At 36.8% G+C, this 26050-nt stretch overlaps 1 protein-coding gene across 1 annotated transcript in view; it reads left to right on the plus strand.

Moving 5' to 3' along the window:
- The window catches only part of LOC103176578 (dynein axonemal heavy chain 11-like), a 91469-nt gene that overhangs the window by 20312 nt on the left and 45107 nt on the right, over positions 1-26050 (plus strand). Inside the window, exons 22-51 of the mRNA XM_007890210.2 lie at positions 596-679; positions 817-975; positions 1064-1186; positions 1464-1586; positions 4258-4482; positions 4675-4766; positions 5225-5351; positions 5661-5813; positions 6900-7133; positions 8020-8151; positions 9572-9732; positions 11092-11248; positions 11591-11736; positions 11828-11944; positions 12331-12469; positions 12575-12667; positions 13504-13698; positions 14752-14829; positions 15674-15806; positions 16138-16265; positions 16684-16832; positions 16932-17082; positions 17397-17528; positions 18723-18896; positions 20589-20793; positions 21700-21865; positions 22439-22541; positions 23210-23449; positions 25003-25164; positions 25660-25853. Of these exons, the coding sequence (XP_007888401.2) occupies positions 596-679; positions 817-975; positions 1064-1186; positions 1464-1586; positions 4258-4482; positions 4675-4766; positions 5225-5351; positions 5661-5813; positions 6900-7133; positions 8020-8151; positions 9572-9732; positions 11092-11248; positions 11591-11736; positions 11828-11944; positions 12331-12469; positions 12575-12667; positions 13504-13698; positions 14752-14829; positions 15674-15806; positions 16138-16265; positions 16684-16832; positions 16932-17082; positions 17397-17528; positions 18723-18896; positions 20589-20793; positions 21700-21865; positions 22439-22541; positions 23210-23449; positions 25003-25164; positions 25660-25853 (4475 nt within the window). The remainder of the gene's footprint in view (positions 1-595; positions 680-816; positions 976-1063; positions 1187-1463; positions 1587-4257; positions 4483-4674; positions 4767-5224; positions 5352-5660; positions 5814-6899; positions 7134-8019; positions 8152-9571; positions 9733-11091; positions 11249-11590; positions 11737-11827; positions 11945-12330; positions 12470-12574; positions 12668-13503; positions 13699-14751; positions 14830-15673; positions 15807-16137; positions 16266-16683; positions 16833-16931; positions 17083-17396; positions 17529-18722; positions 18897-20588; positions 20794-21699; positions 21866-22438; positions 22542-23209; positions 23450-25002; positions 25165-25659; positions 25854-26050) is intronic.

Below are 26050 nucleotides of genomic sequence, written 5' to 3' on the forward strand. Positions count from 1 at the left end.
AGGAAGGATTTATACTTTTATATTCTTTAATCTTACCTTCTGGTGTATCGAGACAAAGGTTATCTGAGCGAAATCTTTAAACAAGAATTATTGTTGAAACCAAATCCCAATATCAAAATTCCCTCAACACATGAGAAGTGCAGTAGACACAACCAGTTTGCAAATTGCATTATTTGAAAACGTTTCTTTTCAAAGCAGTTGTTTTTCTTTAAAAGATATCCTTTTTTAAAAAAAAAGTTGTATCATGGGTCTTTCCAGTAGTGAACTGTACATTCTTTCCTGTTAATTGCGATAGTATCACAAAGATTTCTCCTTCGTTATGAAACATCAGGAAAATTCTGAACAGTAGGTGATAATTGCACTACTTTTCTCACAAAGCAGATGAATATGGCAGGTTTCTGACAATGGAAAGTGACTCTATTATGATTCTTTTGTACTCCTATATATTTTGCGGAGTTGTGGAGTGTGCTAACTCATTCAGTTGAACCTGAATTAAAAATAACTGATTGTGTGTAAGGGGAATCATGAGTATTACAACATAAGCCATAATTTTTAACCTGCCAAATTTGGGACTTTTAATTTTTTTTAATTTTAGACAAGTATTGATGATTGGACAGGGACACAGTGGAAACAGATTAACGTGGAACAAATGGATATGGAATTGCGAAGGTTTGCAAAGGTACAAATGATCTGAATTTAAACCATCTGGGCTGCTCTGTGTGTGTGTGTGTGTGTGTGGTTGAGTGGCGTATGTGTGTGGCGTATGTGTGTGTGTTTATATTTACCAGTTTTAAAGAGTTTTGCCTTTCCCAATAGGAAATGAAAACACTTGATAAGGAGGTTAGAGTGTGGGATGCCTATGCTGGACTCGAATCTACTGTCAAAAATATGTTGACGTCCCTTCGAGCTATTAATGAGTTACAGAATCCTGCAGTCAGGGAGAGGCACTGGCAGCAATTAATGAATGCAACAAGCGTAAGTCATAAGATTTCTCTGGTGTTTCTTTGATTTTTTTTTTATTTCCTCTCCAAAACTAATCTGCGCACATGTTTTCCTCTGACAGGTCAACTTTGCCATGGATTCAGACACCACCCTGGGAGACTTGTTAGCTCTCCAGCTGCACAGAGTGGAAGAGGAAGTGAAAAATATTGTGGACAAGGCAGTCAAGGAAATGACAATAGAAAAGGTGAAACTTGTAGCTTTTTCCATCACGTTTCTTTGGCAATAGCAGCAGCAACAACAATATTACATGTGTTTAAATCGGCCTTTCACGTTGGGAGGACGTCCCAAGGCGCTGGACAGTCAGGGATGTGGACCCGAGGCTGGGGCTTGGGATTGTGGTGGGAGGGTGGGTGGTGAAGGGCAGGGAGGGTACGGATAGGAGGGTAGCTGAATGCGGGGTCAAAGAGGAGGGTCTTGAGACTTGCTTTCAATAACAGATGAAGCTTTCGCTGGTATTTCAGGTGTTGGCAGAGATCGGTCAAACATGGCGAGACATGGAGTTTTCTTATGAAAACCATCACACTACAGGAACTCCACTGCTGAAGTCTGATGAGACTCTCATTGAGACGCTGGAAGATAATCAGGTACGGATTTACAGAAGGTTGATTAGAAGACCAAAAAAAATCAGATTTTGAGAGATAATTCATCGATTGTGTTTGAAAAACACCTTTGTAATCCTGACTTGTGTTTCGCTCTCAAAACATACAGTCATTTCACTTTACAGCATATTCTGTGAAGCACTTTGAGACGTCTCGAAGAATTGATAAGGCGCTATATCAAATGCAAGGATTATATATTATTTAGATGATGTGATATGTGGTGGGATCAGGGTTGCTTCCAGCTCTGACAGCGAGTACAACTTGGACATCATTCTTTATCATTCCTTTCTTCCCGCATTTTATTTCCCCTTCCCCACCGATTTCTCTGCAGCGTCCGCATGTTTGAATTGACACTTGGAACTGAACTCAGCAGAACTTTGTAAGGAGGTTTGAGTGCAACGCATATGTTGCGTTTGAATCTATTGTTAACAACAATGTCCCTTCCTTCTCTGTGCTGACATTTAATACAACTGGACACGCCCTCATCATTTTAAAATAGTTTTAAACATGTGGATGGAGCAATCTCTAATACCTGCCATGGCTCAATCAAAAGGTTCAAAGCAACTTCACCATGAGGATTTATAGGTGTAGTCACCGCTAGTGCGCTTTAATTAAAAAATAAACTTTTCACAGTCAGACTCAATAGGATTTATTCCGTTCATCCTCATTGGGCTTTTTTGTATGTTTGTGTGATGTTTAAACCTCATGTAGAGATCTGAACTAGTCAAACCTTTGTGAAGGTCTTTCTTTTCCCTTTCTTTGCTTGTGTGTCAGATGAAAAAGCCTGTTGGCAGAATGTAATTGATTTATTGTTCAAGCCAGGTAATGTTGCTTATTTAAAAGGTTTGTACAATGTCGAGAAGGAAATTACAGTATGTGCTTTAGGCCAAAAACCTGCAAGGATTTGAGTCCTTTGATCTGAAGCACTCTTCTGCTCCGCACAGCTGTCTGTAACAACAGCAACCTACACCATTGGATCGAAAAATGAAATTGCATTAATTCTAAATGATGTTTCTATGATACAAAGGTCAGTAAAACCTTCCAAAAATTTCAACTCTGCAGTAAGTTGTGAGGTTTTTTTTCCCCCCACATAAACAGAAAACCTTTGTGCTCGTGGCTCGAACTGTTAATCTATCTCAGTCGACAGTTGATTGCAGAACTCTTATATCCACTTAAAATAATTCTAAAATATCTAATTATAGTGTCAACTTTCTAGGTTGCAAAACAAAATGTAACCACGAAACTCCTATAGTAAACTTAATGTAGGATACTTATCTCAATAAAGTTAAATATAAAAAAAATAACTACACATCATTAACACACTAATAATAACTAATGTAAACCTTATTTTTCAGGTTTTGATTAAACCTTCCACAGATGTAATACAATTGCCATACTGGCTGTGTGTCAGGATACAATCATTACTCAGGGAAGGGAAGACTAACGATGAACTGATTACATTTTCAGCATGCTCAATCCATATGTTTGGAAGAAATCATAATTTTAAATTTGCAATAGTAAGATTTGGCGTGACTTTCTCTCCGATCATGAAAAAAAATGTGTGGAAAATGCTTGCAGATGTCTTCAATCTGGTCATGTTCTTGGGTTATCACTGTAAAGTTTCCAGTTCAAGTTTGTGAGCAGTCATTCTGATGTTTATCAAGTGGTAGAATACAACTATGAATTTTTATGGATATTTTTGTGGGTAGATGTAGATTTTAAATTTTTTTTTTTAAAAAGCTGCATTATTTATACTCTTGGCCCAAAGTATCAAGTACTCGCACATGACGACATGCATTGATGTTGCTTTTAATCTGCTATTAAATCTGGCATTAAAACAAGTGTTGGTTGCATAATAATAATATTTTGTTTGCATTAGAGTTGGTTGGAATCTGATAAATTTAAGCTGGAGACCCAGTTATGTTCTGTTCACCAGAACTATATATTATATATATATATATATATATATATATATATATTACTCTAGGTGTGGCTTGATGAGTGATATTTTACAGTTATAGATAGGAAGGAGTGAAAAAAGGCCCATAAATTCACTTCCGAAACAACCTGCTCCTTACAATATATACCTACACATCTGGCCTGAGGCGAAGAGAGAGAGAGAGAAAATGGTCAAACATGGTTTAGATCAGCTTCCTCTCTGGAACCCACCGTAGCACCAATTTTCGTGTTATCAGCAATCATAGCAATCGTGCTATTAATGTTTCGAATAAAATAAATGATCTTTGAATGATTGATGTGGTAGTGCAACCCAGGGTCCTCTTTAGTTTATCAATTGCTGCCTAATAGTCATCCTAGTGAACTGATATCCCAAGGTCTCGTTCAACCTCCTCATTGTCTGCAAAGTTTAAAAGCCTTTGTCTCTGGTATTACTGAGCTCACGGTTGCTGGTTTGGGTAAATGTTAAAGATCATTTACCAATAGTGGAGAAGGGAATATTTTCTAGTGCCTTGAGCAGATTATTTGTCATTCATCCTTAAGGAATGTAATTTTGCCCCCTCCCCAAAACTGGTGATGACAACAACATACATTGAGAGAACGGTTAGTTTAACTTGATAGTTATTCATTAGACGCTAATTTATTTGTCAGTACTTTTGTTACGTAAAACAGTTCTCAATCCTATTTTCATGTTTTATAGGTCCAACTGCAAAATATTCTGACGAGTAAATACGTGGAGTATTTTGTGACGGATGTCAGTAGTTGGCAGAAGAAATTAATACTCAGTGATACAGTCATCTCTATTTGGATGGAGGTGCAACAGACATGGGCTCATTTGCAGAGCATATTCACTGGTTCTGAGGACATTCGGAATCAACTCCCTGAAGATTCCAAAAGATTTGATGGAATTGACTTGGATTTTAAGGTGTTTTTACTTTTTTTCTCTATTATTGACAAGTTTTATTTAAGCTCCATCCCTTGATTTTTAATTACAGAGGGATTGTCTCAGTCAATTTTATAATTCAGTTACTCCCAAGATGATTTGTGCATCAAAACTAATTCCACTCCGTTTGTATGTGTATAATTGGAAGCAACTATTTTCCTCTTGTCATCTAAGGAGTTCATGTCGATGACCATTAAGACCAAAAAAGTAATAGATATAACAAACAACCCGGGACTGTTGGAAAAATTAGAAGCTCTTCAACAAAGGTAACAATTCATCACTTGTCCTGGCCAACAATCCCTGAAATAAAATTGATCCCTCACTCCATGGCTGTTTGTGGGAGCATTGCTGTGAGCAAATTGTCTGCTACATTTGCCCACAAAATCTTGTGATAGTGTCTTATCACAGGGTCGAGATGTCTCAAAGTACCTTACATTTTGTAGTATATCCTGTGAAATACTTCGAGACATCTCAACCATGTGATAAGGCACTATATCAAATGCACAGATTATCATTATATGATATTCATGACTTTCCAACCACTTTCGCTTGTCTCAATTTCAGTGGCATTTTGTAATCGACCTCATTTTCATTTATAAGGCCAAATTTTCACTGGCTCAATACAAATACTCTCAACAACCCAGGGAATTAAAACACTTCGGAAAATATCTAGCATTTGGTTTCATAGAAGATTATAATGTCTGTCTTTGTTACATTTCTGCAGATTGTGTCTATGTGAGAAATCCTTGGCTGACTATCTTGAGACAAAACGACTTGCATTTCCAAGATTTTACTTTGTATCTGCAATGGATTTATTGGAAATTATATCCAAAGGAACCCAGCCAACACAGGTAACCATTTGTGTGGACAGCCATATATTATATAATGTATAGGAAATTTAATTAGCTCACTTTATAAAGAGTATTTTATAATGTTGTACTAAATGTTTGTTCTTCTATACAAGATAAATGTCTGTTCTTCCACTACAATTTATCTAATCTGTTTTCCTCCTTTCCAATGCAAGGAATGCTGTGATGCTAAGGGCAAAAGCTCAAGGAGGGAGTTAGAGAAAAATAAAAGAAATATATCTTTTTAACGTACAATTTATTGTTTTTGTTTTTAGAAAAGAAATGCATTTAATCTTTCTAAACTCTGAACAGGTGACCCGACATTTGCTTAAACTGTTTGACAATTTGGCTGATCTAAAATTTGCTAATGAAGAGGAAAACAGTGGTGTGTGTGAAGCAGTCGGCATGTACAGCAGAGAAGGAGAATATGTACATCTTTCACCTTCCTGTATCTGTGAAGGGCAGGTGAGTGCATCGTTACCTGTATTATCTTGCATTTGAGTTTCAAGTGGAATACGTTTGGAAAATCTTAAGTATGTTGCAATCCATTAAGGCTTTCCAAAAGTATTTTGTTTATTCTTTATGCACATACTCAGAATTAAAACACAAAATAGGTAAACATTTTTTAGCTGAGTTAACGTATTGTGCTGAATTATGCTCATACAAAATTGAATTTTATTTCATAGACTCATCGAATCTTACCAGAAGATGACCATTTGTCCCATTGTACCTGTGCCAGCTCTTTGAAAGAGCTATCCAATCAATCCCACTCCCGCACTCTTTCCCCATAGCCTTGCAAATTTTTCTTTTCAAGTACTTATCCAATTTCCTTTAACCAGTGGATGATTCTACCAGAAAAGTTTTTCAGTGGGACTTGCTCAGTGGGAACATAGTCAAGACGTGCAATAATGATCAGTAATTTGGGATTGAAACAAACTGCCCAATTTGTGTATGAACAAATGCCACTCAGAAATGGAACGCTGCTCCTGATTTCTAGTATGACGTCAAGGCAGAAGTGCTGCAAACTTTTAATGTGCGATCTTCCAGCCTTACTACAAGGCTGGCCTCTTGTGGTGCATCCAGTTAGCTGTCGAATTGGGTGCACAATTTTGTGAGAGGATGCAGAGATCAGACAATGTTAAACAGAAATTTGTCTTGCAGCAACATGTTTGCAAAGGGGCCCTTAGGGAAATGTGCTTGACCCACTCTATTCCTCGTCTTTATTAAAACCCTGTTGGTGTCTTCAAAATTGATGTTCCTTAGCTGGTCAGTTACCACCATCTACTAAGCAATTAAATCCTATCCTGAACTGCCTGAAGCAGTCAAACCACCGCAGGCAGAGAAATAGGCAACACGAAAAGCTTGGGCTCAATCCGCTTTCTTCTCTTTACCTCCCCTCCCTCTCCCCCCCACCTCTCATCGCTTCTTCCCGTAAAGATAAAGATAACTTTCAAAGGAACCTGCAATGTCACTGCAAGTGGAAGGAATGAACCGATTCCACATGAGCTTATCTTAGCAAAGATTATTTTCTCTCTCTCTCTCTCTAACTAGGTTGAATCTTGGTTGCGACGCCTTGAGGAGACGATGAGAGCCACAGTGCAGCGGGAAGTCACGGATGCAGTGGCTGCATACGAGGAGAAGCCAAGAGATCAGTGGCTGTTTGATTACCCGGCTCAGGTAGCCTTAAGTGGCACTCAGATTTGGTGGACCACAGATGTTGGAATTGCCTTTGAGCGTCTTGAGGAAGGATTCGAAACGGCTTTAAAAGACTACAACAAAAAGCAGGTGAGTTGCTCAGCTGCAAATCTGTTTGGAAAATGAAAGCTATCAATTTGAACTCCGTAAGCGATAAAATGGCGTTAGACAGTCAGTGACAGTCAGTGTAATCTTGGGACGTCCTCCCCACGTGAAAGGCATTATACAAATGTAATTGGTTGTTGTAATCAATATTCTCTGTTTCACACTCCTAACGTTTTTCTAGTATCTATCTTAGCATTATCTCGTACCAACACTTAATAACGGCTACTTAATATATCTTATGTTATCTTGTGTTCATTCCAGATTTTATGTTCAGCATCTCACTATTCTCGATCTGATATTGTTGGTGTAAGGTTTGCTACGTGAATCGCTCTGCTTAAGTCTAATTTAAATGAGGCGATCTTTTTACCATACTTTTTACAATGAGAATGCTTAATATTTATTAATTAATGAAACATACCCTTCCCATTCTATGGAGTATTTTCAAATAGCTAAGCGTGATGAGACACTGTATCAAATGCAATGATTATTCTGATGCAAAAAAAACAGTGACCAAAATGGCAAAACCATAAATAATTCTGGCCAATAATTCAAGTTGTGTTTTCTTTTCGCGTGAAAAATGGTTCAGAATGTGTTTGTCACGTAAGCAAGCCCAGTAGTAGCAATCTTCGTAACGTAAATATCAAGTTAAAGCTTTTTTTTATCCTCTCCCAGCCTTCTGTAGTTCTGAATAATTCAGTTTCAGCTTGTTTTAATAATAAGCACATTTCCTGTATTTTGCTCCCGACATAAAAAGGGGGACATGTTGCATGTATGGTACTAACTGAAATAACTATTCAATGTATGACATGTGTAGTGTGCTGTACCCTACCCTATCTTTTTGACTAGTCAAATATAATTATTTTTATTGCAGATTGCTCAGCTAAATGCTCTTATAAACATGCTACTAGGGGAGCTCACCCATGGTGATCGGCAGAAGATTATGACAATCTGTACAATTGATGTGCATGCCAGAGATGTTGTAGCAAAGCTCATAGCACAGAAGGTAATTTGTTGTAGCAATTACCCTAATGCATTCTTAAAAGCATAAAATAAACATAATTTCCTTGTAAAGGGGGTCTGTTCGGTTGTTTCTCCCGAGAAATGACAGAATGTTTTGATTCCGACACTTGGGCCTTTTTCATTGATACATTACATAATTACATTTACATTTGACTTTGTACTATTTGGCATAAATTCCCCATAATCCTGATGACTACAATTGGCATTGGAGTGAATGCAGTTTGAGGCAGCGTTTGTTCATTTTCTGCACTGCAAGAGCTCAAACAAATGTCACACAGCTGAACTAGCTCTCTCATATATACACTACATGCTGCACATAACCTATTTGGATTGCCGTACTGTATTTTTAAAAAAATCTATATTTTCTCGTTTTACAAATCCTGGATCTGCTCTGTATTTACTGTATTTGCACGATAATAAATGCCTTAAAGTGACTCTGAATGCTACCTACTGGACAGATGAACCCAACTATAATTGTTCTCCATCCATTAAGATTTTTAGCATGTACACAGTCATGAAATAACAGATGGTGATTAAGATGTTTGAATGCAGCATATGCATAAATTAGATGGAGCTGGGAGAATTTTTTTCCCCTCATTTCCTTTTAAGTGGTGCCTCATTCCTACCCCACACCTAGCTGCGAGATGCTTCTCCTAAGCTCAGCACTGTTCCGCAGATTATTCTTAACAGCCGAATCCATTTCCTCTGGAATTGAGCAGAACACATGCGACAAGAAGGTGTGCTGCAGTGGAGCAGATATAGTTAATGTAGATCATGTTAAACCGATTTATCGTGTGCTGAACAGTAGAACCAGAGGACATGGCCTGCGATCGAAGGGGAGTGAAATTCCAAACAAATCTACGGAAGCACGACTTCAGAGAGCGAGTAGTAAACACGTGGAACAAACTCCCCAGGGAGACGGTGGAAGCAGGAAGTGTCGATTCTTTCAAGAACAAATTAGATAGATTTCCCTTGGTAAATAATATCTCGGGATACAGTATACAGTTTGGGACATAACGCGTGAAGGCGAACTGGACGGATCTTGGTCCAGCAATTCTTATGTTCTTATCACATCATTTGTAAAAGATTTGTGACTCCGGAATGCAGTTTGGAGAATGCATTCTTCCTGCAAATGGTTACTGCAAAGAATATTCTCAATAGACATGTTGTTGCAGGAAATTTTCCAAGCGTTTACATTGTTTGGCCACAAGGCTTATATTCAGTTTTATTCTTGAAAGGATGGAAAGTACATGAAATTGTTTTCCGAGAACGCAGAGCCATTTATTTGGAATAGAGTGTGATAATGCAATCTTGTTTCACTTTGGTTTAAAAAAAAGTCTACTGTATTTAAAATACTTTGAAACTGTCCAAATAGAATATTCAACCTTTTTCTCTCTTATTAGGTCACTAATAGTCAGGCATTTGTCTGGCTCTCGCAACTGAGGCACAGGTGGAATGAGAGCCAGAGACATTGCTTTGTTAACATTTGTGATGCCCAGTTTCAGTATTCATACGAGTATCTTGGTAACACACCTCGACTTGTAATTACCCCTCTCACAGATAGGTGAGGACATTTTTTCTCGAGCCCTGTGTTCTTTCGGGTTACTTGTTTGCTGAGCTTCGCAGTAATTTATAATGTTTGGGGATTGTTGAGTGAAACAACACCCGTAAGCGGAAAAGTTGATGTCATTTTGGAGTGTTATATCTTGCGCTACATATTTTATTTAACGTATGATCACCTTTGCGGTTTGCTATTTAACAAGTTTTTTTTAAAAGAAAGGTTTCGATGCCTACCTCACGGTTCTGAGTACTAATACCTTTGCCGTGCCAACAAACCAAGTTGGGGTATAACTATTTGCATCAGTCGACCGACTCTATATATTAGTACATCGTGTGGTCCTGGTAAATTTAGTGTGATAGCTCCTTTCTCAGTTGACCAATTTGAACAAGGATCTTTTCTTTTTACGTGCACTAGAATAAGTTATTGAATATCCTTTGTGTTTCTTTCCTTGCTACTTTGTGCAACATAGAGGTATTGTTTTCAGAAACCATTCATTCATCACAGACGGTAGGTAATGTGTGGTTCGACAGCATCTGAATAGAACAGTTGCATAATGGGGCCATCTAGTTTAAAATGCAGATGCATACAAATCTCCAGAACAGAACTCTAAATCAGATGTTATTGTGAAAGAAGTAAATTTCCATATTGCTTTGTGTCATCTGTTCAGTGGTTTACAAAAATATTCCCATTGTGATGGTACAGACTTTGTTTCCTGTGTGTTTCTCGCCCGTTCCTCCATGTCTGTTCATTGGACTCATTAGTTGTTTTAATGAGATACACGTTGCATGGACTTCCGAGGCTTTTATATTGAAGAACTTCACAGCTCTTGAATATGATAGAAAAATAATGATAATAATTTGGACTGTTTCTGGGACGCTGCTGTGCGCAATTGGCTGCCGCGTTTCGCCCACAAAATATACAATCACTCCACTTTCCAGTATATTCTGTGAAGCGCTTTGAGACATCTTGACGACATGATGAGACGCTATATCAAATGCAAGGATCATTATTATTATTATTATTATTATTAATGATCACAATTCTACATTCAACATCAGAACCAAAAGGGAAAATATCCAGGCTTATCCCACGATTGCCTATTCAGTTTTTAACTAACCGAATTCGACTGAGAAAAAAAATCCCGAAAAAAAAGCCGGCAAGAAAGAAAATAATAATTTTCACGATGCCTTATATGTCAAACTCCTCGAAGAGCTTTACAATATCTTTTGTTGAAGGCAGTGACTGTTTTTTTCAGGCCAACATGGTTAATTAAGCAAAATGTCGGTGATGTGGATAGGTAGCATTATCATATAATGTCATATTTCTGGAAACATAACATCATTATCATTTTAATGATTTCAGATGTTACATTACCCTGACCCAATCCTTACACTTGACAATGAGTGGAGCACCATCAGGACCTGCGGGAACTGGAAAAACCGAGACCACCAAAGATCTCGGTCGCTCTCTGGGAATTATGGTATATGTTTTCAACTGCTCTGAACAGATGGATTACAAGGTAATCAGGTTCGAGCCAGAACTGTGAATTGAAATTCTCAAGACCGAAAATGAAATTGCTATCTTTATTTATCTTTCTTTTTTGCCAATTTTTTTCCACTTTCCCTCTTGAACTCGTTTGATTAGTTGAGGTTTATGGCACTAACGTGTTGGTGCGAGGTAAAATGTGTTATTACCTAAAGTATGTAAAACATTGTATTTCATCTCTGAGACTGATTCAAGTAATGATTCCCATACTCATTGTTCATTTAACATGTTTTACTGTGACAGTTACTCTAGTTTGATATGATCCAAGGGTGTGATCTTTAGAGAGCTTTTTAATTGTTTTCTTGTGCAATATTAGTCCATAGGAAATATCTATAAGGGTCTCACCCAGACTGGAGTATGGGGATGTTTTGATGAATTCAATCGCATTTCTGTGGAAGTTCTTTCTGTTGTAGCCGTACAAGTGAAAGCTATTCAAGATGCAATTAGAAACAAGAAAAAGAGGTATAGCAATATTTGATGTATGTAACTCTTATTACACGGAAGTTCCATTCGCTCCAGTTTATTCGAATGACCTTTTTCTTTGCATCAATAGATTTTATTTTCTAGGAGAAGTTATCGAACTGAAACCGTCTGTTGGCATATTTATTACTCTAAATCCTGGTTATGCAGGGAGAGCAGAGCTACCTGAGAATCTTAAAGCTCTGTTTAGGTATGTGCTGATAAATACTTTCCTCAAACGTTTCATTGAATGGCTGAAAAGTTTTGAGTGGATTGTTACCTTGAACATGTTAGAACTGTCTAGTCTAACCTTCAAAATGAAAGCACTGAGATGTATATTTCTTAGCGATTGCTTATGTTTCCTGATACGATGAATGGCCCAAAATTGTGTGATTCTCTTCTCTCTCCTCCCCTACATGCTTGAGGGTGGTCTTGCTCTTTTGGTGACCGTACATTCTGATTTTTGAGTTTTGTGATTTAATCCAATAGTTATCATTAGCACAAAATATTGTGATTGATTGATTGATTGATTGATTGATTTAATCCTTCCAATTTTACCGAGATATTGTAACTTGCCATTGGTATCACATTTGGCAGACCTTGCGCTATGGTAATCCCAGACTTTGAGTTAATCTGCGAAATAATGTTGGTGGCAGAGGGATTCTTAGATGCCAGGCTACTTGCCAGAAAGTTCATAAGTCTCTACACACTCTGCCGTGAGCTCCTGTCAAAGCAGGTACTGTATTGTAGAGATTAAATTCCCAGGTCAGAAAGACATTTGCTGCACTTTTTGTTTCCTTCCTTGATTTGCTTCATATCGAGTTCCTTTGTCATCCTGTAGGATCATTATGACTGGGGTCTTAGAGCTATAAAATCTGTCTTAGTGGTCGCTGGATCGCTGAAGAGAGGAGATCGAAACAGACCTGAGGAACAGGTAGCTGAGGTTCTACGAGTTGTATCATAAAAGCACTTTGAGACGTCACAACGACGTGATAAGGCGCTATATCAAATGCAAGAGTTATTATTATTATTATTTTCCATGAATAGGCTGACCAAATGAAGAGTTATATGAAGAGCTACACATGAGAAGCATAAACTATAACCATGTTTAAGTATTCTGTTTATATCCTATTAGCTGAACAATTAATAGGTCAGAAAATGCGATTGCTTGCTACTGGGTGAGCATTGTAGTGCCATTCCTCTGTGAGAGTCTGCACTTTCCTACGGCAATTCATGAAAAATGGGGCCTATAATAAGTTGCATTTGTTTTTCTGTGTTATTTTAAACTTAAACCATAAAAGGTTTTGTTTGGAAAGGTCCAGTTGATGATGGGCAAAGCTGTGTGATATTGAATGCTATTTTGTCATTTTACAGTGCTTTTGAAATATTCTCCGACCACAAACGTTTGTGTTTTTTCCGATAACATTCACGTTTCTCTTTACTAGAAATTGTTGTGATATTTCAAAACCAATGAATACTGATTTGCAAAAGAAAAATTCTATTGTACCACTGTGCTTTATAAATCCAATTTGCCTGTATATGGAGTGAATAGGAAACGCAATTTAACTTTTTAATAAAAAAAGTGCTTCAGTTGTTATGGCACTAAAATTTGGGAGGTGGCCTGTGTGTGTGCCAAGAATAATTTTGTCTTTAACAGATTGGATTTAACAAACCATACGCAGCATAATTCTCTAATTATGTTTGTTAATTGAATGTCTTTTGTATGTTTTTGTCTTGTTAGTTTTACTACTGCTCGTTGCTCTTTTACAGGTCCTGATGCGTGCTTTGAGGGATTTCAATTTGCCCAAAATTGTTACCAACGATGTCCCTGTTTTCCTGGGTCTGATCGCTGATCTTTTCCCAGCATTGGACGTAGAGCGGAAAAGAGACCCAGATTTGGAACAGATGGTGCGTCAATCCATTTCAGAACTGCACCTGCAGGCGGAGGAAAACTTCACATTAAAGGTGGAAATAATAGTTTTATGCTTAGTTTATCCTAAATCCAAATGAGCTAATTAGAGGCTGTAATGTTCACTCTTAAATGTGTACCAAGATCAGCACATCTAACAGCTGGCTAATGTCTTTACTCTGTCAAATTGTTCGAACAAGCTAACAAAATGTTATTTATACTGAACTTGGTTCTAAACTGAACGTGGTCGAAACAGCTTTTTTTTTCTTACTGTTTGATTAGCACCTCAAACAAAAAGATTTTCCATCCGTTTGCCTGTGGTTTAGGAATTGGAAATGGGTTTCGGGGATATGAAATGACACGATCTCTTCATTAGCAAAATTCTCATCGTGACCAGTTTTAATTATCGCTGCAATAGCAAGCTTTTTAATTGCTCGGGAATCAAAATGATCTTGAACAAAAAAGTCTGTATAGATTTCAAACTGCAGGTGAACCTACAGCACTGTGGTACGAAAATGAGTCGGCAAGTCATTGTCTAATGTTTTTGATTCTCATTCTAATGCATTTAATTTATGAGTGTATAATTATAATAATCCACGTCTTAATGTCTTAATTAACACGTCTTCTAGACCACTAACAACAAACAACAACTTACATTTGTTTAGCGCCTTTGACGTCAGGAGGAGGTCACTATAGAGAGAAAGAGAGTCCGAGCTTGAGTATATTCTAGTTATGATGTTCTATCATGCTACAGTTTGAAATTGTGCAGTGTGTTGATACCACAGGCTCATTGAATCAATCTGGATGAGCTACCCGCCTGATTTTGTTGTTAGCCAAGTTGCCCTCTTTTGTTCACATTGATTAAAACAAATAACCAGGCTTGTTTGAAGTTTCGCATGTGTTTGTTTTAAGGTAGGGCAAGACATTTGGTCATTTGCACTCTTGAGCATCTACAATATCAACTTGCTATCAACATGCTATCTCAATCTACTGCGTTCGATAGCTTTGTGATCCGTCATTTCCTTAATGATTAACTGCTATACACAGCAATCCATAAAAGGTTTAGGTGAAAATTCTTAGAAATGTTGTATTTGCTTTCTCTTTTACAGGTGACACAACTCGAGGAGCTTTTGGCTGTGCGTCATTCAGTGTTTCTCGTAGGAAATGCTGGAACGGGCAAAAGTCAGGCAAGTGAGCCATACGATTCTACCTAATCTTAGCCTGTAACACCATATTGTCAAATGGGAACATTCCTCAATTAACACAGACTTCAGCGTATTAAATCAAAATATTTATTAACTGAGATGATAATCATATTAACTATTAAATCATAGAATCATCGAATTATACAGCACAGAAGGAGGCCATTCAGCTCATCGTGTCTGGGCCGGTTCTTTGAAAAGAGCTTTCCAAATCAACCCCACTCCTCCACTTTCTCCCCAAAGCCCTGCAAACGTATCTCCCCAAATAATTATCTAAATAATAAGATAAAACTGGATAACACACACCCATCAAAGACAATATCGAAGAGAATTAAAGAGTATTCAAAATTAAATCTTACAAAAAATCCTATGTTGACCAGTCTCTTTTGCATCAGCTGTTGGACTAATCACTGCGTGAAATATTTTCAGTCCACTCACGAATGCTCGAATGTTCTCAGCAAATGCTGTATCTTCTCTTTGATCTCAAACAATGCTTCAAAGTAGATATCATTATTTGATTAGCAATATCCAATTCTGTCTATAGCGACCACACTGTATTGAATTTGAAATGTGTGATCACTCAGTATGTGAAAATTCAGACGACTTGCAATGTAGATTTCATTAATTAAAAGACCGAATGGGTTTCCTGAATACTGCCACCAAATGTGTTCTGTGGTCGTATTCTGGGACATATAAGGGCGCTATATAAAGGCAGGTTGTTGTCTGGATTGACTGAGTTCAGGTGCACTGACGAGAGCAGTTAAAAATTGTGCAAACCTTTTCCCCCAGAACCTCTTCATCAAGATTTCATTGTTTATGATACTAACAGATATTAAGAACTCTTCATAGGACTTGTGCCAAGATGAAGTTAAAACCAATATGGTGTGATATAAACCCCAAGGCGGTAACAACCGATGAACTTTTTGGATTTTTGCATCCTGCTACACGTGAATGGAAGGACGGTAAGTTTCATAAAATTTAGAAACCTCATCTTTGCATCTTATAGCAACAGAGATGGTGGTGAATTCTATTTGAATTGACTTTGAATGAATATATTGCAAATTCTGACTCTTTATTCGTGCAGTATTCATGTTGTAATCTTGAATTATTCAATAAGTTGACCCCGTCCATTTGTTGATTTAATGTTGACAATATTAAATACTAGTAAACACAATGTTGCCTTAACTAATACAAGGCAGCTCTATTTTCAGCTAACCAGAATAGCTGTAAAGAAGGGTCTTTCGTCAGTAATGAAGACTCTGCTTTAATCGTTTTCTTTCCATGAATGAATAGGTTTGTTTTCAACAACTATGAGAGAACTTTCCAGCATTTCTCACAAAGGTCCAAAGTGGATTGTCTTAGATGGAGATATTGACCCGATGTGGATAGAGTCACTTAATACAGTAATGGATGACAACAAGGTTAGATGTTAACTCTATATTAATCATTTATTCTCCAAGTGGACTCATTATAAACAACTGGTATTACGTTACCTTCATCCAGACGCAGTATAAAACAATAAAATTATTCCATCCCCGCCTCACTCCATTTCATCTGGCCCACCCTTTCCCTCCATAACCCGGAATTGTTATGTTTCTGGAAGGGAAACACAAAAATATTGCTTATGTGGCCCACGGATGTCGCTCAAATGGGACATCTGGCCCTCAGCAGTCAAAAGGTTAGACCACCCTGTTTTATATAAATTTATATAAATGTATGTATAATATATATATGTAGGTGTACAGCCTTTAAAACAAGTAAGTAAAAGAATTAAACAGAATAGAAAAGAAATGGAAGGTTTTAACAACAATCTTTATCCCCCCCCCCCTGTTTTTCTAGGTCTTAACTTTAGCCAGCAATGAGCGGATATCTTTAACATCTTCCATGCGGTTGGTGTTTGAAGTCAGTCACCTACAGGCAGCCACTCCCGCTACGGTATCCAGAGCCGGGATACTTTACGTCAACCCACAGGATTTAGGTTGGAGTCCGTAAGTCACTGGGCCATGAGTGTTTTACTCCTTGTAAATCAGACGAATGTTTCCTTACACGTTTTGTGTAAAAGATAATTGAAACGACTTATTTTCTAGGTACGTCACCAGCTGGATTGACACTCGCAGCGCACAGTCAGAGCGAGCTAATCTGACCATATTGTTTGACAAATATGTTCCTTTCTGTCTGGAGCAAGTACGATGTAATCTTAAAACTATTACTCCAGTTCCAGAAAGCAGTATGGTACAGGTAGGAAAGAATATTTTCAGCTCAGCCGTGATGTAGAAATCTTCCATTTTCTTTAAACAACTGATTTTTTAAGAATGTATTTGCTATAAATACCTTGCCATACAGAATGCTGGTGTCACTTCTAGATTCCTACTGTTCATTTGATTTCAATAGCAAAATTCCTTTGACAAGGAATAATGACATTATTCTCATTTCTGCACAATCGTGAATTATTAGGATATTGTATGGGTAATGTTGTACTTTTGAAATTTAATTTTAGATTGGGTTTCACAAAACTATTTCTTTTACAAAACTTATTTGTGTTGACTCTGCAGACTTTGTGTTCCCTCTTGGATTGTCTTCTAACACCAGAAAATATCCCCATTGACCCCACTCGTGACATCTATGAGATATACTTTGTATTTGCCTGTGTTTGGGCTTTTGGTGGAGCACTATTGCAGGATCAAGTGAGTGTTAATGAGTTCAATAGTTTTTTTTAAATAGTATTTTAATCCTTGATCAAAATAATGTGTTCAGCCAATCAATCATAAGCTACATTGACATTGTTGTACTCCCAATTGTGACAGCTCTGAATGTAAACCAGCTGTGTATTTTGTCTGTGTTACGGATATGAATATGGACTAGACAAGTTGTCCAAAGTTCCCAGGATGAGCCCTTTGAAAACTCAACTTGATGTTTGCCATTGCAACCCAATTGTAACTTGCTTCAACATAGTGCTGATTTGCTTACCGTGAGGTTACACTGTGGATCACAATCACTTCACATTGGCGCAAATGGCCAGTTCGCTCTCTGTGCACCAGCTGTTTTCGTGCTTAAAAAAATAGACCAACTTTTGGAGACATCAGATGGCTTACAACATCGATTCCTGCAAGGCTGGGTAACGAGGATGAACTCAGATTTATGAGGAGAGGCTCACAAAGCTGACTTGTTCTCATGACAAAAAAAGATTTGAACCAACGGCCATTTCAGGAGTTCAAAACAATGAAAAGGCACTGATAATGCTGATGTAAGATTTCATTAGACCATGAAGGAAGGCGTAGGTTTAAGCAGTACAATTCCTGAACAAGACAAGAATTGAGAAGATTTCTTTTCCCTACACAAATGATTGTATATGTGAACACACTCAATAGTAGTGCTTGTTGCCAACTTAATTAACTCCTTAGAAGAGTAACTGGATAAGTATCTGCTTGAGGACCATAATGGCCATGTGTCATGTACAGATTGTCATGTAGTGACATGTACAGATTGAGATAAAGAAATGCTTCATCGAAGATGATTTCTGTGTTATTAGAGCTGGAGGGGAAGAGAATGTTGACTGTGGAAGGAAGGATGACATGTATGAAGAATGGAGTTGTAAAGTTGGATGACTGTGATGTTGAAGGTCAGGGAATCTCTGTGCATAGCATTCCTCTCCCCATAGACTGGGTGAGATGAGGTGATGGATAGGATTTGCATATCCTTTGGAGGGAGCAACTTGATGGGTCAAATGCCCTTTCTGTTCCGTATAATTCTTATTTTATATTGAAGGAGGAACTTGATGGTGGCTTTCCTTTGGGCTATCTGATAGTTGGTCTATATAGCAGCAATGATGAACGGAATCATTGCAATATTAATGGTAAACACTTTTTTTCTTTAACTAGCTAATCAATTACCGAGTGGAGTTTAGTAAATGGTGGACAAAAAAAATGAGAGCCATCAAATTCCCATCTCAAGGGACAGTCTTTGATTATTTTGTTGACCCTGACACTAAAAAATTCACTCCGTGGACGGAAAAAGTACCAAATTTTGAAATGGAGCCAGATGCCCCTCTACAGGTAGGTACTAACAGAGCAGCCTTAAAGGTAAAGTAATGCCGTGAAATGAAAAAATATTCACACAGAATAAAATGACTTATTCAGTTGTTTCAAACAAAGATTAAGTAATGCCTTATTGGCATACAGCCAACTAAATGTCACCTTATTACATGTTGCTTTTCTTTGAGGTAGGACATGGAATTCAGCATAACAAAGTGCAGTTACTTAAAAATTCAAGGTTGATGATGACTTAGAATTGGTGTTGATGTGGTTCTTTCAAATCCCAGTTGTCTATTTAAATTTTAATGTTTCCATCATTTGTTCCTAAGTGTGAATTAACAGCCTTGATCTTTCTCTTAAGTTTCTTTTCCGAGAAGTGACTCAAATTTAATTCAACAGTGGAGATTTACTGCTTTTCTATATTCCACCAGGCAGAATCAATAATGTGACTGAAGTGAAGAAGATAAAAATTTATGGTATCTTGCAATTTAATGGTTGAAAAGATGCAATTTGAGAGATCATAAATTGTGAAGGAGTTTATGCTTCATTGCCTCTGATTCACTGCTTGCTGTTAGAACTTGATTTGTGACTGTCCATGATGTGTGATTAATGATGTGATCAATGCTTACCTCTGCGCAAGACTTCATTGCTAATGCTCTTCATTAGAATAAATAAAAAAGACTGCAATTTTTAAAAAAACTTTGAAACATTTCAAATAAAATAGCAGTTTTTCTATTACAGATTAGCTTTCTTAGGCACTGCCTTCAGAATGTCCACCCACATCTCATTACTCATTGTTTCTGCTTTTTTTCAAACGTTAAAGAAACTGGTGTTGTTTTAGCTACTCTTATATGATCTTCACTGCAGAAGGAAAGAATAAGGTTCAGGCTAACAAGAGCCTTTGTTAGTACTGCTACCTGATAACTCTTGTGATTTAACTAGCGAAAAGCAAAATACTGTACATCAATAACCAGATAAATTCAGCAGAAAACGGAACTAAAATGTCTTCCCTGGACCATGACAATGTTGTTGGTAGATGCCCATTATTTTAATGTCATTTCTTTTAACGCAGCACTTTTCCCCACATCTCTTTATTTCCCTAAATAGCACAAGATTAATATCGTATTCATTCTCTAACAATTCTGTTCTGTTTGTTTTACAGAATAAGATACATTTTCTAGAATTTTAGGGTTTATATTTAGGGCTTATATCAATAATATATTGTGTATCTTTTCCCCATTACCCAGGATATATTAACAGATCTACAGATATTAATTATAATTCAAATATAATTTACTTTAGGTTTCTAAAAGGAACGTTATAACTTATTCAGATGGGTTTAAAATGGTGAAAGCAGGTTTGACTTCCTAAAATATTGCAATAATCTTAGTGTTCAAGGAGCTCTGATATCATGACCTCTAATATAACATTCATTTTTATGGCTGTTGCACTAATAGATAATCCATATCAAACACCTCTTTATAACACACCTTTCTTGTGCTACATATAAAATACAAAATGCTGAATAATGTGTCCCATGTGAATCTGATCTGTTGGCTAGTAATGTTCACTATGGTTTCAAATTTTGGATTTATAACTTACTTGGAAGCAATTAGGTTTTGTGGGCATTGTTTTAATAACCTACAGAAAAAAATGTTCTAGTAAGATCATTCCTATATTTCCGTGTGTGTTTTTTTTCTTTTCTGTGTCTAGGCCATACTGGTTCATACGGCAGAAACAGTTTGCTTGAAATATATAATTGATTTACTCGTGGAAAAGCGGAAGCCAGTAATGCTTGTTGGAAATGCCGGAGTGGGAAAGACTGTTCTTGTATCAGAAAAGGTTTCGAAACTACCTGAGGATTATATGGTGATTAATGTGCCTTTCAACTACTATACAACATCAGCCATGCTCCAGAGTAAGTATTTTGTAGAGATTTTCAAGAAGTAGAGAGAGAAAGAAACTGTTAAAATGCTCCATGTCTAGAAACCTGCTCTGAAAATGTATAGTAGATGTCACCGTATGTCTCCAGTAATTGTCTCTATTTTGTGGGTCTTCTTTCTGGTTGATACTTCTATTTCTTAATTGTGTACTTTAAACAGAGATGTGTTTTGCTGCGCGGTTGCGCAGTATTATTATCAGTTGGAAACTTCGTATTTATTAAATGCCACCTTTGGGGCTCAGGTCATAGGGACATAGGAACAGGAGGAGGCCATTCAGCCCCTCAAGCCTGTTCTGTCATTCTATTAGATAATGGCCGGTCTGTACCTCAACTCCAAATACCCGCCTTTGCCCCACATCCCTTAATATCCTTACCCAACGTCAAAAATATTATTCTCGAGTGTCTTATACCCTCATCACAATGACACCCGTGTCAAGTGACTCTCCGTAAACAAGAGGTTTTCCTTGGAACTACCATTTTCCTTCCTGCTATTTTTACTGTCCTATGTCTTTGGCCCAGCTAACTAGCTCAACTTCTAGCTGCACTTGACATCTGATCTGAGATCAAATACACACCAGGAAATATCCTCTGTGTGTTTGTCAGAGTATCAGCAGAGGTAGGAATTCATATTCTGGTCTGCAGTTCTTTCATGTTGCATTAAATTAATATTATCCACTGTCAGGCTGTCGGGGTTTTTCTAACCTCACGTTACTCACTTTTTAGGGCAATTTTATTTTAATATCAGAACAGTTTCTGTAGGCTTCAGTTGTCATAGTTACTTATCAATTAATTACTTTGCATTTGATAAGAGTAGGATTTAGGTTATTTTACATGTTCTCCAAACTCACCACTACAATTTCATCTTTTCTTTGATACATTTAGGAGTGCTCGAGAAACCATTGGAAAAGAAAGCTGGTAGAAATTATGCTCCTCCAGGCACAAAAAGACTGATTTATTTCATTGATGATCTTAATATGCCTGAAGTAGATACCTATGGTACTGTTCAACCACATACTCTAATAAGACAACACCTTGATTACAGTCACTGGTAAGTCTTATCTATTTCCAGTGTGCAGTGTTTTTAGTGAGAAATGTAAGGGACAAAAATATGTGCACAAAAAGGAAACAAACTTGAGTTTGAATCTAAAATCAAAATAAAAAATAGTCAATTGCAATTTCAAAGTACATTAGAAACCCTACAAATATCTGATATTTTATATTTTATACAGCATTTACTTACATTTGATCACAGAAATGTATCCACACCACCTTGACTATAGCCACTGTTAAAGACATTCAATGGATCTCTATAAGCTTTATTTTGTTTTAGTTTGACAGTGATTGAGATGCTATTGATAATACTGTGGTGTGTGTGTGTGTGTGTCTTTGTATATCAAATGCACAATTTGCAAAACTGGGCATCAGATTTCTAGCAGCTCACCTTAAGAAATGATCCAGTACTTCAAGTCTGGTCAACTTTCACTGGTCCAATTAGCTTATCGTTGTGCAGTTTCTAACAATTATTGAATTTAGATAAACTCGAGAAGTATAGTTGTATCAATACTATCTTTAAAATGCTATAACTCTGAATAATTTGATTTTTTTTATCTTCTCCAATCAGGTATGACAGGCAAAAATTGGTACTGAAAGAAATTCACAATTGTCAATACATTACTTGTATGAATCCTACTGCTGGCAGCTTTTCTATCAACGCACGTCTACAGGTAGGATTTTCAAATAAACCTGCTTTACACAATGTTTTGATGTTTATGTAGTGAAACGCCAATGCCGTCAGGAATAACACTTTGGAAGTTGATAATGCATACACACTGCTGTAATGTATACTTCGGTATTAAATCCTGAAATAAAAGTATTTTTCAAATGGCATATTTTCAAATTCAGGAAATTTGGACCGTGGTCCATAAATGGAAATTGCTGAAAAGAAAGTAAGTGGCAAGAAAACGTTGTTTACTCAGAAGTTAAAAGGGTTTTAATTTTTCACCAAGTGTTTCCACCAAAAACGAATAGGACTCAAACCAGGAAAGTGTGGTCCCACTGAGTTGGATGAAGGAGGAGAGATTGAGGTGGTCGAGGAGGTTGGTTGACTCTGTTGAAGGCAGCGCAGAGGTCCAGGACTATGACCAGAGAGAGAGAATGTTATTTGTGACTTTGATGAGCTTTGTCTCAGGTGTGAGTGAGTGAAGTTGGTTGGCAACAACACATTCCAGGACTTGAGAGATGAAAGGATTTATAATATAGATTTCTATATATATATATATATATTTCTATTACACCTTTCATGTCGGGAGGTTCACATTGCTGGTTTATTCAAATATGTGACTGACATTGGATGATTTTGCATTTTTGTTTAAATCTTTCTGTTGCTTTGCAGAGACATTTCTCTGTATTTGCAGTCAATTTCCCAGGAGCAGATGCATTGACGACCATATACAGCAACATTCTCGATGCTCACTTCCAACAGTACATTTTCAGCTACAGTGTGATGAAAGCTGGCAACACTCTGGTTCAGGCTGCAATCTGTCTTCATCAGAAAATGACTCAGAATTTCCTACCCACAGCAATAAGGTTCCATTATATCTTCAACCTGCGAGACTTATCCAACATTTTCCAGGTATATCTATCTACCATTTTGATGTTATCTTTAACTTAGTTCATAAAACTGGCTCAGCCAACTGTAATAGCTTCAATATTGTCCTTGCAAAGCAGGCTTTTTAAACTGCAAAGCTATTAAAATAATTGTATTCATTATATTATTATATGTTTATCATATATTAATGGTCAATACATTTTGCATGTGCCAGTGGATATTCTGTTAACCTTCGTACTTGCACATTATAAATCCAATTTGACAAATGAACATACATGATTGGGATGTAAACATTTGGGGAATTATTGTTGGCATTTTCACTGAATAATTGTTCAGGTTACATTGCAAGGAATTTGATTACTTATTATTTACACAATGAAATATGAATGCACACAAAACCAAAAGCTGAGACATAAAGGCTGACATTACATTATTGCAAAAATACATTGGTATAGGTTCATAGGACTGTACAAGACCAGAAATGATGATAATTGTGATTTACCTGACTAGCTCCTCTAAAAAATCCTGCACTGTAGCCAGTGATCAATTTCTGTGCCATATAGCTACATAATCCCTCCTTGAATTTTCTGGCATTATTTCCTACATCACCTTACTTGGTAGTCTATTCACCGCTCTCTCTGTGTATAGTAATTAAACTGTCTGCTTGCTCACCTTCCATTTATTAAGCTCGAGCCTGTGCCCCCGATTTTTGTCCTTGTTAAATATATTAGTGCTAAGCTTTTTAATTTATATATATATATATATATATACCCTTAAAAACATGAAGACTTCGATACGACCCCTGCTGAGCTTTTTTGATGTGAACATTTCCTGCTTTCTTGGCTTCTCTTCATAACTCAGGTGTTTAATATCGACGATTAATCTAGATGGTCTTCACGAACGTCTGTTAATGCAGGACTTGCATTTATTTAAATGTATTTATTTTTAAGTGACAAACATTTGCTGGAATCCTTAACCTGAGTAACAGACATTGTTACCACTGGAGAAAATAAACTAAATCATCAGCTTGACAGCAAGAGATATTATAGATTTTTGTTTAGGAAATAACATTATGGGATACAGTGCACAGGTAGTTTGGGACATATGTGCATGTGATTGCCAGGAAGTTGGAAGGTAAACTAGATGCACCTCGGTGGCCTTTCTTATGTTATGTAAGAGATAAACTCTGTGGTGGGCTTCTTAATCAAACTCCTGGTAGAACATATTGAATTGGCTCAATATAATAACTTTGATTGTATTTACTTTTGGGGTTTTCCCATTACAACCAGACTGTCAAAGTTGTACTTATTCAACGAAGGAATTTAACACCTGTTAGGGGTGGAAATAGAAAAAAAACTCAAGTACTCTATGATAGGAATAATAGTAGCACATTTAAGTGTAATAAACATGTTTATGACTTTATTGTACTTTAAATATATTTGTAAAGGCAACCTAATCACGTGTAATTTAACCAACTATTTATTTAACACCCATAATATGAATTGACACATTTTAAACATGATGCCTAGTTATGACTTATGCTTAAGGATAATTATTTGACATTTTGTTGTTTCAAGGGTATCCTATTTGCAACCCCAGAATGTGTTGGGCTGCCTATAGATTTAGTTCATTTATGGCTTCATGAATCATCCAGAGTCTATGCTGACAAACTTATGGAAGAAAAAGATATTGAACACTTTTACAAAATTCTTATTGAAACCACAAAAAGATACTTTGAGGTATGACCCAAATTTAAGATAGAGGATTTTGTTTGGGTGTGTGTGTGGGGGGGGTATTTGATATTATTATATTGTGTAGATTGAGCATTTATACAGAATTGAAGATTAACGTTTAATACCACAGGAATACTTTATAATTTAATCAGGTCTTGAAATCCTCTTTACATAGTTTTTGCTGCTTTAATATAATTCAGTATTACTTGATTTCTATTCACTCCCTCTTGAATCGTTGTTCAATAGAAAATATTATTTCTAAGTATTTTTTTCAAAAGCCGGTTCTTACCTATTCTTATCTTTCAGAAAGTCTGATGGGAATTCTTAAATCGTTCATCAAGCGTGTGAATCTTGTATTATTTTCAATGGCAACAATCTAATTAATTTAATTTCAAAAAAGCCCTGAGGATAGGGTGTAGAGCAAATGTCACTTCAGAGATGTGAACACTATAATCTTGCTTGGATGCTACAGATTTATTTTATTGTTATCTCGGCTTTTAGGGATTTGACGAACACCTTTTTACCCAAAAACCGTTGATTTACTGCCACTTTGCTAAAGGCGTTGGGGAGCTTCAATATTTGCCAGTAACAGATTGGAAAAAGCTACATCGAATTCTGACTGATGCTTTGGATCATTATAATGAACTGCACGCAGTGATGAACCTTGTCCTGTTCAAGGAAGCCATGCAACACGTGTACGTATTCTACACTACAGGGAGCATCCTTATCATTTGTGCAGTGCTGCTAAATATATTGCAAATAAAATTGCTTTCAATGGCATTTTTTTTTAAATCCTGTTCTGCTCCCGCACAGCTTGTTATTGGGAACTGGAGTTTAGCATTGTCATGTTAAACCAAAGTCCCATCTACCTACATAGCTGGACTTTAAAGAT

The sequence above is a fragment of the Callorhinchus milii genome, unplaced genomic scaffold (assembly GCF_018977255.1).
Source record: "Callorhinchus milii isolate IMCB2004 unplaced genomic scaffold, IMCB_Cmil_1.0 Scaffold6, whole genome shotgun sequence".
NCBI lineage: Eukaryota > Metazoa > Chordata > Chondrichthyes > Chimaeriformes > Callorhinchidae > Callorhinchus > Callorhinchus milii.